Genomic DNA, 10,759 nt, shown 5'->3' on the forward strand with positions numbered 1-10,759 from the left:
TCGCTAGTGCGGGAAATGGCGATTAGTATAAAAATATATATATATATATAGGGAGCGGGTGGCTGGAAATCCTCCCCTCTCGTTTTTTTTTTAATTTTCCAAAAGAAGGAACAGAGAAGGGGGCCAGGTGAGGATATTCCCTCTAAGGCCTAGTCCTCTGTTGATAACGCTACCTCGCTAATGCGGGAAATGGCGAATAGTACGAAAGAAAAAGACCAAATTGGAGGTGGAAAGATGGAGTGAAAAAGATTTTGTGTGATCGGGGCCTGAACATGCAGGAGGGTGAAAGGAGGGCAAGAAATAGAGTGAATTGGAGTCATGTGGTATACAGGGGTTGACGTGCTGTCAGTGGATTGAAGCAAGGCATGTGAAGCGTCTGGGGTAAACCATGGAAAGCTGTGTAGGTATGTATATTTGCATGTGTGGACGTGTGTATGTACATGTGTATGGGGGGGGGCCATTTCTTTCGTCTGTTTCCTTGCGCTACCTCGCAAACGCGGGAGACAGCGACAAAGTATAAAAAAAAAAAAAAAAAAAAAATATATATATATATATATATATATATATATATATATATATATATATATATATATATATATATATATATATATATAAAGCTTATTGGAAACAAATTTTAAAGAAAGAATTAATCCAACTTTATCAGTGTATTCGATTTGCAGTATATGCTTCATAAAGTTTATCACTTGCAAATAAGTCTGCAATTTACAATGATTATCCATTTCATTCCTGCATATATTTTTTTCTGTTGAATGTTGCTTATGATCAGAGAGCACATTTCTTAAAGATAATTGAATTGAATAGTGAATTGCTATTAGCGTAATAATCAATTTGACTACCAAACCTTTTTTTTTATGAATATGTGTTGCTGTTTAACACCTTTTTAACATTTTTGTTGAATGTACCCATTATGTTCAGTAACTGATAGTTGCTCCAATGTATATAATGATTTTTAGTTTGTATACATGCGTTAATTTGATTGTAGTTGCATGAAAATCAAAGGCAGTTAAGAACTTTGGTTATTGTTTATCTGTTTTGTTATTTTGTTGTATGGGAAAAGAAAAAAAAAAAAGCATGTATATACTTTATACATATGTTATTTAACACTTGTTTGCCTTTTCCCACGATAGTGAGATAATGCCAAGAACAGGTGAACATCAACCTCTCACTCATATCCACTGTTTAGTCACCTTTGGCAGGGATGTATCATTGGGAGTACAGTCTGGTCAGAGAACTTCTCACCCAAAAGGAGTTTGCATTTCCCTGCTACTGAAAGTTCTGTAGCCTTGAGCTGCAGAAGCCTATTGAAAGATCCTGGGTAACACCAGGGCTTTTTTATAGATATTGGTCCTGGGGCAATTAATTAAATGTAAATATCATCCCTGGCATGTGAAGTGTCGGGTAAACCATAGAAAGTTTTGTGGGGCCTGGACATGGAAAGGAAGCTGTGGTTTTGGTGCATTACACATGACAGCTAGAGACAGTTTGAATGAATGTGGCCTTTATTGTCTTTTCCTAGCGCTACCTCATGCACACCCGAAGTGGGGAGATGTTTGAAGGAATAGTATTTCCAATATTGTATAATGTGAGGCATGGACTATTGATAGGGTTGTGCAGAGGAGGGTGATTGTGTTGGAAATCAAATGTTTGAGGAAATGATGCAATGTGAGGGGGTTTGATCGATATGTAATGAAAGACTTCTGCTGGTACTCAGGACTTTTCTAAGGGTTCCTGCAGCCCAAAGTTGCATTTCTTCCAGTAGCAGGGAAACATAAACATCTTTGAATGGAGAAGTTCTTTGACAGACTGTACAACTAATGATACAACCTCGCCAAAGGTGACTTTTCACTCGTGTAACCTCATGCTAACAGAGACTAGTAACGTGCAGGAGGGTGAGAAGTGTGCAAGGAATAGAGTGAATTGGAACAATGTGGTATACTGGGGTCGACATGCTGTCAATGGACTGAACCAGGACATGTGAAATGTCCGGGGTAAACCATTGAAAGGTCTCTGGGGGCTGGATATGGATAGGGAGCTGTGGTTTCAGTGCATTACACATGACAGCTACAGACTGAGTGTGAACGAATGTGGCCTTTTTTTGTCTGTTTTTCCTGGCGCTACCTTGCTGAAGCAAGGGGGTAGCAAAGCTGTTTCCTGTGGGGTGGGGTAATGCCAGGAATGGATGAAGGCAAGCAAGTATGAATATGTATATGTGTATATATGTATATGTCTGTGTATAAGTTGATATGTATATGTGCGTACAGGGGCATGATCATATTCATACTTGCCTTCATCCGTTCCTGTCGCTACCCCACCCCACAGGAAAACAGCATCACTATTCTTATTTATTATACTTGATCGCCATTTCCCATGTCAGCAATTCTCCATTGCATTTAAGAGTTTAAGAGGGTTAAAATTGTATGTAGAAAAGTGGCTCAAAGGTATGAGGTTTGTTTTTGTCTTGTACAAACAATATTACTTAAACAGTATAGTATACATCACACATTCTGTATATAGTCAGTGATTACAGAATTTGATTATCGCTTTGTCTGTCTGCTGCCTACTGGGAATTGTAGCATTCATGTTTGCTTATTAACAGAATACTGAGGAATTATACAATATTATTGATGAAGACTAGCTCCAGTTTTCAAGAGGCATTTTTAGTTCCTTAACCTTCAGCCTGTCTTTAGAGAAAATGCATGGATTATGGAAATCATGCTGCCAGATTGCAGAAAAAAATGTGCATAATCATAGTGGATTCTCTACCCATATTCATTGCAGTTATGATTAGAGCCCTCCTATACTCATGAGAAAGTAGGCTGGATGCTAGATAGTGATGGGAGGATGAAAAATCAGGTTGGAAAATTCTTGAGCATTTCGTAGCAGTAAAAATACTGTAGGTCCCAATCACTTATAATTACAAGCATATCTTCACAGCTTCTATGATCCCATCTTCTACAAAGACAGGAAAAATTGAGGCAATGGTGTTAAATTCATAGTGTTTAGAAAATAAGGTTTTCTGTGGCTTATGTTTCTTTTACATATTTCCTTCTTAATCCCTTTCTATTTTCACTTATGATATTGATGCATATCATCATACACCTCATTCATGTATTCTCAACTTACATCCAGTGCACTAAAGTTAACAGACTCTTCCTCTTGACTGTAGCACCTCTTAATTACTTAGTTTGCACATTGTTGATTCATTAGGTGTGATTCTTTCATTAATTTTTCCACCCTCACATTCTGCATGTGATCAGTGTACAGTCATTCTCCTGGTGTGCCTTATCTGAAATACTTCTTGCCATCAACAGTTCATTACCAAATCTTTTTCAGTGTCTACCCCCCCCCCCCCTTTTTTTTTTGGTTATACCTTCAACTCTATTAACATGTATCTTGTGTAACTTATCAGCCTAATGTGCTTCATGCAAGGTCCTACCATCTAAACATGTATGGGGCATATTACTCTTTCTCTGATTCATTCTTAGAATAGTAGTGGCCCTATCTCTTTCACTGCTCCTCTTAGCTGTAGCTTTTTCATTACTATTATTACTGATCAGTTTTTCCTTATACACCATGTCATTATTACATTATCTCCCACTCTTTCATCTCTTCCTCTTTCACCAGTGGGCCTAGATTGAATTCCAATGATCTTCCTGTAATACAGATGGAGATCAGTAGTAACACTGATGGTGTTACTGCTGAGACAGAGTCTAGGTTAGCAATATAACATAAATCCACAAAATGGGCTTTGTAACAAGTAACAAATGCACTAAAGAGGATCCAAGCATTTATTGAGACTATCCTAAGGTAAACCTGCATTTGATGTCAAGTAATACTGTTCAACAATGATTAAGAAAGATTCATTTCAGAACAATCAGCAATGATGTTAACAAAGTCCAACATGGACTTTTACCAGGCTGAAGTACACAGTGCATGTTAGTGCTCCTTCAAAGTGTATATGAAATAATTTGAAGGAAGAAAAAAAGATGTCTTTTCTTGACATTACAAAAGTATCTGACAAGGTGTACTACAGGATTCTCTTAAATAGAATGGCAAAAAATAGACAATTTGTACATTATGAAGACAGATCAAGGAATTCTTAACCACCCGGTAACTCATAGCGGTATATGGCATTATGTCTACCACTAGATGTTTTACTAGGAATGCCTCAGGAAACAGCATCAGCCCTTAAATTTTAAGCAGCTCCACATTTAACAGTAATGAAATGTGATATAGGCAAGTTCGTTAAAGTATACTCCTGTGGTTTGTAGATGACACCAATGTAAATAAGACAATGAACTCAGACGACACCAAAGACTTGAGAGAAACTTGAACAAGGCATAGAAAAACGACACGCTACACATTGTTCTTATAAAGGAATAGGAAAAAGAATTGATGAAGAAAGTGAACTAAATTATATTAAAAATATTTAAATTGAAGACCATTTTGTAAAACCTGTATGGATTAGTCAAGTAATGAGTGTAAAATAACTTTCACCATGAGAAAGAGAAAGCCCATGATGAAAATTTTCAATATATGTAAAGAAAAAAAAAGTTAAGACTTCTGCATGGTATAGTCAAGCTTAAATCAGTTGACTGGAAAGAATTCAGAAACACTGTAGAAGTAAATTCAAGAGAATATAATGCATGATTGAAGATCATTAGAAATTCAGAAAAAAATAAACCAGTCTGAAAAGAATTAAATATATATGCTAATTTAAGCATGAAAACAAATAAAAGGATTTAATTAAGTACATGTGCTAGAACTAAAAACTTCACACCATGTAAGAGGGAGTAATTCAGTAAAGTCTGCAAGAATCTCTTGGGATACCCCAAATGAGATAACAAACCAAAATATATGAGAGCCCATGAAAATCAGTGGAGAAAGCTCTGAATAGCATGCCATGTGAAATGAAAAACTTGCATGAAACAAGCACAATCCTATAAAAGGAAGTTAGAGAAATTACTAAAAATGTGTCCTGTTAAATCAATGATTGACAGCTGTGCAATGGATGTAGCAACTGTGTCCTGTTAAATCAATGATTGACAGCTGTGCAATGGATGTAGCAACAGAGAAAAATGGTAGTGTTAAACAAGCAGTACGAGCATTGAATGCAGTGTGATGGCACTACCTCATTGTGAAATATCATTGTGGGTTCTCTGTTTCCCTCCAACATTTCCCACAAATCTGTATGACCCAACTTTATGTACATAGAGATGAACTAGTAGACTAGTATTAATCATAAAAACCTTTGCCTTTGCTCTGTTTGTCAGTAGGTCCAGTTTCATGGAGCTAACTGTAGCTAAATTTTTCTTAACCTCAATCTTCCCCTATTGTTGTAATAACTTTTTTGGCCTTCATTATATTCAACATAGATATCTTCCTTCTTCCTCTCTTGTCCTCGCATCTTCCCTGTGACATCCTTCAGCAGACTTTTTTCTTGCAATTCATGTCATGTCCAGTTCTTTTGTCATCATGCTGTTACTTGGAGTAAACTCCTTATTTCAACAAAAACTTGTGTTGCTTTGACAGGCTCTCAGACTTCTCATTACTCTTCCCTTGGTGAATATTTTAGAGCTTTCAGGCAGTTTCATATCTTTTACCTTCAAGGCCCATGTTTTTGCATCGTGCAGAACCAAGTTCCTTAATTAAGCTCATTACTATGTCTTCAAAGTCAGGTCAAGCTTACCTTGAATAGGTTGCTCTCTCTGTTAAAAGCTGCTCAATCCATGTAGTTGTAATCCTTCCTTCCTTCCTTGTTAAGATGTTTATGGACCACAGAAGGATGAATTCTTTTATGTTAAATTCAAAAGTATAGTTTTTTCTTTACAATTCTTTCCCAGCAATCATTCTGTACTCTCTCGGCAACTTTTCCTGCTTAATGGTACTGTTTTGCATTCTTGATGATGGTTGCACAATTATGGTGTTGATAAAGCATATTTAGGACCTTGCTCTGGTTCTACCTGATGTAGAAGACTGCAGTGATACAGAAACTAATGAGAATTCAGTGATCCAATGTCTAGTGGCTGCTGTGCAGTGAAATAAAGCCAGTAAAACTCATTAAATCTTGAAAATTTGTGCTGGAAGACTTAGGCAGATGCTATTTTGAAATAGCAGAGTAGTTTGTAAGAATTTAAGCAAAGAGGCCATTTAATTACAAATGTTTTTAATTGAAACCAGATGGATTGGAATGCAGAATAAGAGAGGAAAAAATAGTGATAGTAATAATTATTTCTGCTATTATACTCCAAAATATAACTGGAGTAAAATGGAAATGTATTTAGGATGTTTTTAAATCATGCTGCATGATATTTGATGAACTAGCACAATGAATAATGATTAGAAATAATTCATAACCTGTTATTCTCATCTTCATTCCTATAAAAGTAAGATTTTTCTTACTTTTGCACACCTAAATCAATTTCAAGCTTGGAGCAAGCTTTTGTTTATGGCTTTTGCAAGTTTGTGATACGTAAATTTGTCTTGTGCCTGTTTTCCACACACACTTAAGTATGTGGTAATGTGTGTTGAGTTGGTGGCTTCTCTGCAGACTTACCCCCACTGCCTAGATCAGCTCCACCACTGGTCATGGCCCGGCCCCCAGTACCACCTGGTCGGGCCAGGTATGCAGAGCAGTCGTGGGTGGGTGGGCCACACCAGCCCAGCATGCCTCACCATGGGGGTGGTCTGCACTACGGGCAACAGATGGGTCACATGATTAGCCATCACCACCAGGTAGCCCAGCACCACACAGGTCAAGTGGCTCACTTCTCCCAAGTGTCTCGTGTCTCACATCACCAGTATGCGTACACCTCACAGGGTCAGTTACTGCTTTCACCACCAGGCTTTGTGATGTTCATATAGCTCCTAGTTGCTTCATTTGAATGTTGTGCTTGTAGACTGTGATAATGCTTATGCTGTAGTGAATGCTGCAAAGGAGTTTAATGTATATTTTCAGTTCATATTGTGCGGAGAATTATGTAATTTGCTGATATGGATGAGGTATAGTATAGTAAAGGTCATAGTTCATTTGTTAAAGTATTATGGTATTGAACAATTTCTCTTAGCAATGTTTGTAAAGTAATATGGGCACAAGCCTTGTACAGGAGAAAAGTGAGTGTAGATTAGTGCCATTTATTTCTCAGCTATAAAACTTTCAATAATATAGAGAACTTACAATTACATACCAGTGATTTGTTTTCAAAGCATAGTAAATTGGATCTTATTTGTATTACTTGTTTATGAATCTTGCTTTCATCTTGCTTCTCCACAGGTTCCACATATCATCCAGACAATACAGATGGCGTTCCTGGTAGTCGACAGGTAGGGCTATGAACAAGTACCATACTTTTTTCTGTAATAAAAGATATCACTCATCTGTAACTAATGTAAATAAGTTCACTGTCATGCTGGAGTTAAGTACAGTATTAATTATTTAAAGAGCACTGTGGAGTAGACTATAAAGGAAGCATAAAACCAGTGCCAGATGTTATAAATTTTCCCTAGTCACTTATCACACTAATTACTAACATTTATATTTTGCATATTCTTTTGGGATGAGTTAAGAAAAAAGGTAAATGATTTAAAGATTAATTACTTTTTCTTTTGTAGATGACAGGTATGAATTTAACACATCATATGGCATTTTCCAATTTTCAAATGATTTTGTTTTGACCATATTTTGTCCTCTGTTGAACCTAATTACAGGGAATACTTGAATGTTGTAGCCAAGTGTATAGAATTAGAAAGTGTCCCAAACTTGGGTTTTAACCCATTCCTTGCTGCCACAGATTTTTTTTCTCTCTCTCTCTCTCTCTCTCTCTCTCTCTCTCTCTCTCTCTCTCTCTCTCTCTCTCTCTCCTCCCCCGGTGATGCCGAGACGTAGACAAAATAGCCATTAGAAAATATAAAGTATAACAGAACAGCTTATGTTAGGAATATGAAAGATACTGAAACAAGAAAAAACTAAAATCAGCATACATTGTGGCTGAACTGCAATGAAAGGCTAGAGGCTTTAAATTTACCCACCTTTGAAGAAAGAAGAGTGAGGATTGACCTGATCACAACCTTTAAAGTTTTTTAAAACAGATCGAGGGTGTGAACACAAGCAGTTCTCTGAGAAATGTAGTGATAGAGCAACCAGAGACATTAATCAAGAAACGTCTTAAAAAAAGATGGAAAGAAGTGTTTTTCTAATATAAGGGTGGCAAATGATTGGAATAAAATGACTGAGGACATTGTTAAAGCAGACAGCATGCATAAATTAAAAGAGTAGCATGATGATAATGTTCAAGAGTGGGGGGGCCTCTTGAATGTAAAGCTCCTTCCCCAAACATTACAAATAAGTAATTTCACTGTAAACCTTTGGACATTCAACAAAACTGTTTCTAGAACACTTGTTCACTCTTACTTTGCAAGTTTATTTTACTGTCCCAAACACGTTAAAATGACATTTTTCATCATCACAACTCAAATACAAATTTCACAGCACGAGCTGTAAATGAGTAGTAGAGTTTGAGACAAAAAGAGATTTGATCACTGGCTGTTTGATTATGGCTGGGAGTCATTTTTCATATGGGCAGATGTATGATGACTCTTGGTGGCTTATGGTTACCTTAACAACCCCACTGGTTCACTTTTAAAAGCATCAACTTTAGAGTTGTAAAAGCAGTGTCCCATAAGGAACTTGCACTCATGAAATTCATATCCCACACAGAATGGGTTTAAGGTATGAATATAAGATAATTTTTCAAAAATTTTATCATGGTTGTATTTACAGGCAGTTAATTCAGTCATTAAGAACAAGTGCAACTATAGGTAATAGCAGATTAATAAAAGGGGAATTTGTTAGGTAGAGGAGTAATATATTTAGTCAGGTAATAAGCTAAGATGAAAGTGATGTACATTTGTTCATGACATTGAGGTGCAGTACAACACTTTTGTTAATGAGTTCAGGTATGTGTCATATCTTGTATTAAACCCTCTGTAAATAATGGAAAATGTTCGGCAATTGATAGTTGTCTCTAGTGTGAAAAAAATTAATGAATCTAATAGAAAAATGAATGATTTTCAACCATTTTGGTGCTGGAGAATTGGTGGTGGATATTGTTAGGTATTTTTTATTCATTTTCACAAGTAAATAATAAATGATAAATGTCTGATACTTTTTTTTTTGTATCCCACAGCCATATTCAGAGTACTCTTCCCGCACCATGTCTCTACCCCAGGGTAACAGTCTCCCTCCTTCTGGTGGCTCTGTCACAGCTGCTAGTGGACCTACACCTTCCCACCGTTATTCTGCTACCATTGACCGTCAAGGTCTTAGTGAAAGCTCCTCTGAGGGAGATGTACCTCAGTCTTCCAACAAGAAAGAGAAAGAAAAGAAAGGTTCTGTATTTAAATTCTTTGGGCGGAGAAAGGGTGCCCAAGTTTAGTCTTGTCATTTCAACTACCAAATATTGCAAAACGTTGTCACATAGTTATTATTTTTGTGTTGTGCCACTTAGAAATATACAATTGAAAAATAAGCTGTAATATTTGGCTTCATATTTTTTCCTTTTTATGCCTGTTCAAGATGTCTAATATACATCACCCAAAGATGTACCTGAATGGCTTAACATATGCCAGTGTCAGTAATCCCCATCATAACATCTTGTTTAATGCTGCCTTCTAATGGTCCCAAGGAGGCCACATTATTCAGGGTAGTTATGCATATGTAAGCAGGCTGTGTTGCAGGGTTTATTTCATAGTCTTTTGTGATTATGGATGTATGCTGCTCTGTTTTCTCCAAAATGAATAATAAAAGATTGCTTTTACTGTTTCACAAATTCTGAATGTAAGCTTTTATATGAATAGCAATACTGTAAATCAGTGTCTTATACGAGTGCCTGCAAACTTTGATTTTCGTTTATAACTGAGCAGAAAGGAAACTATACCTTGTGTACATGTGTTCAAGAATTTTCTCCACTTCTTTTGTTACTGTCAAAGTTATTATATGTAAAATCTTCCAATTTCTTACACACACTGTCTTTATTTGTAAATAATTATATAAATATTGTTCAAATAAAATTATTTTGAGTGATGTATGTATGTATGTATGGAAATGGTATTGTATTGCAAAATGTAATGTTGCAATTATTATAATGTTTTAGAGTGTTGTTTCATTTAACCAGTATCAATTTACCTGCTTTACTGTCATCCACAGTTTACTGAAGCTTATACAGGAATGAGTACAACTTGGTCAATGAGTGACTTTGTTCCCATATTCAGAGAAACATTTTTGTCATCTTTGTTGCCTAGTAATTTTACAGTTCAACCTAAGAAAAACAATTTCCTTTTGTTGCAGTCCACTTTCCCAGTGAATACACCAGCTATGTCCAGTCAAATTTTCATATTAAACATTGTACAAATCCAATGAATTAACAGAAAAGCAGAGGGAGAGGTGAGTAAGGAGGTGCCTCCTGCTTTCCTATCCTGTTTCTACCACTATTTTTAAAACACTACAACAGGTAACCTCCTTACGGACCTTCAGGTCTTCACTTGTCCTTCACATGTGCTCCCCTCGCCTGTTCTTTCATAGGGAATACTGGGAAGGATTGTCCGAGGGTAAGTTCCCAGGAGGACATCACACGAACATCACAGGAAACTAATCAAAGGAGAGAAAAAGATCTGATGGAGCAACAAATGAACATCAATTAATTAATTATCCTTTACATGGTCATTGGTTGGGTTACAATAC

General features: G+C 36.4%; 1 protein-coding gene across 19 annotated transcripts in view; it reads left to right on the forward strand.

The window, feature by feature from the left end:
• The window catches only part of kst (spectrin beta chain, non-erythrocytic 5 kst), a 281,464-nt gene extending 271,293 nt beyond the window's left edge, over positions 1-10,171 (forward strand). For 11 of the 19 annotated variants that reach the window (XM_071691174.1, XM_071691184.1, XM_071691179.1 and 8 more), the window contains 3 exons: positions 6,572-6,841; positions 7,295-7,344; positions 9,207-10,171. In XM_071691174.1, coding sequence (XP_071547275.1) covers positions 6,572-6,841; positions 7,295-7,344; positions 9,207-9,455 — 569 coding nt within the window. In that variant the 3' untranslated portion in view covers positions 9,456-10,171. The remainder of the gene's footprint in view (positions 1-6,571; positions 6,842-7,294; positions 7,345-9,206) is intronic. The other 8 variants (XR_011716398.1, XM_071691185.1, XM_071691191.1 and 5 more) reach the window with 1 other exon arrangement.
• Positions 10,172-10,759: the final 588 nt, after the last annotated feature.

This window comes from Panulirus ornatus, chromosome 50 (assembly GCF_036320965.1).
Source record: "Panulirus ornatus isolate Po-2019 chromosome 50, ASM3632096v1, whole genome shotgun sequence".
NCBI classification, from domain to species: Eukaryota; Metazoa; Arthropoda; class Malacostraca; order Decapoda; family Palinuridae; genus Panulirus; species Panulirus ornatus.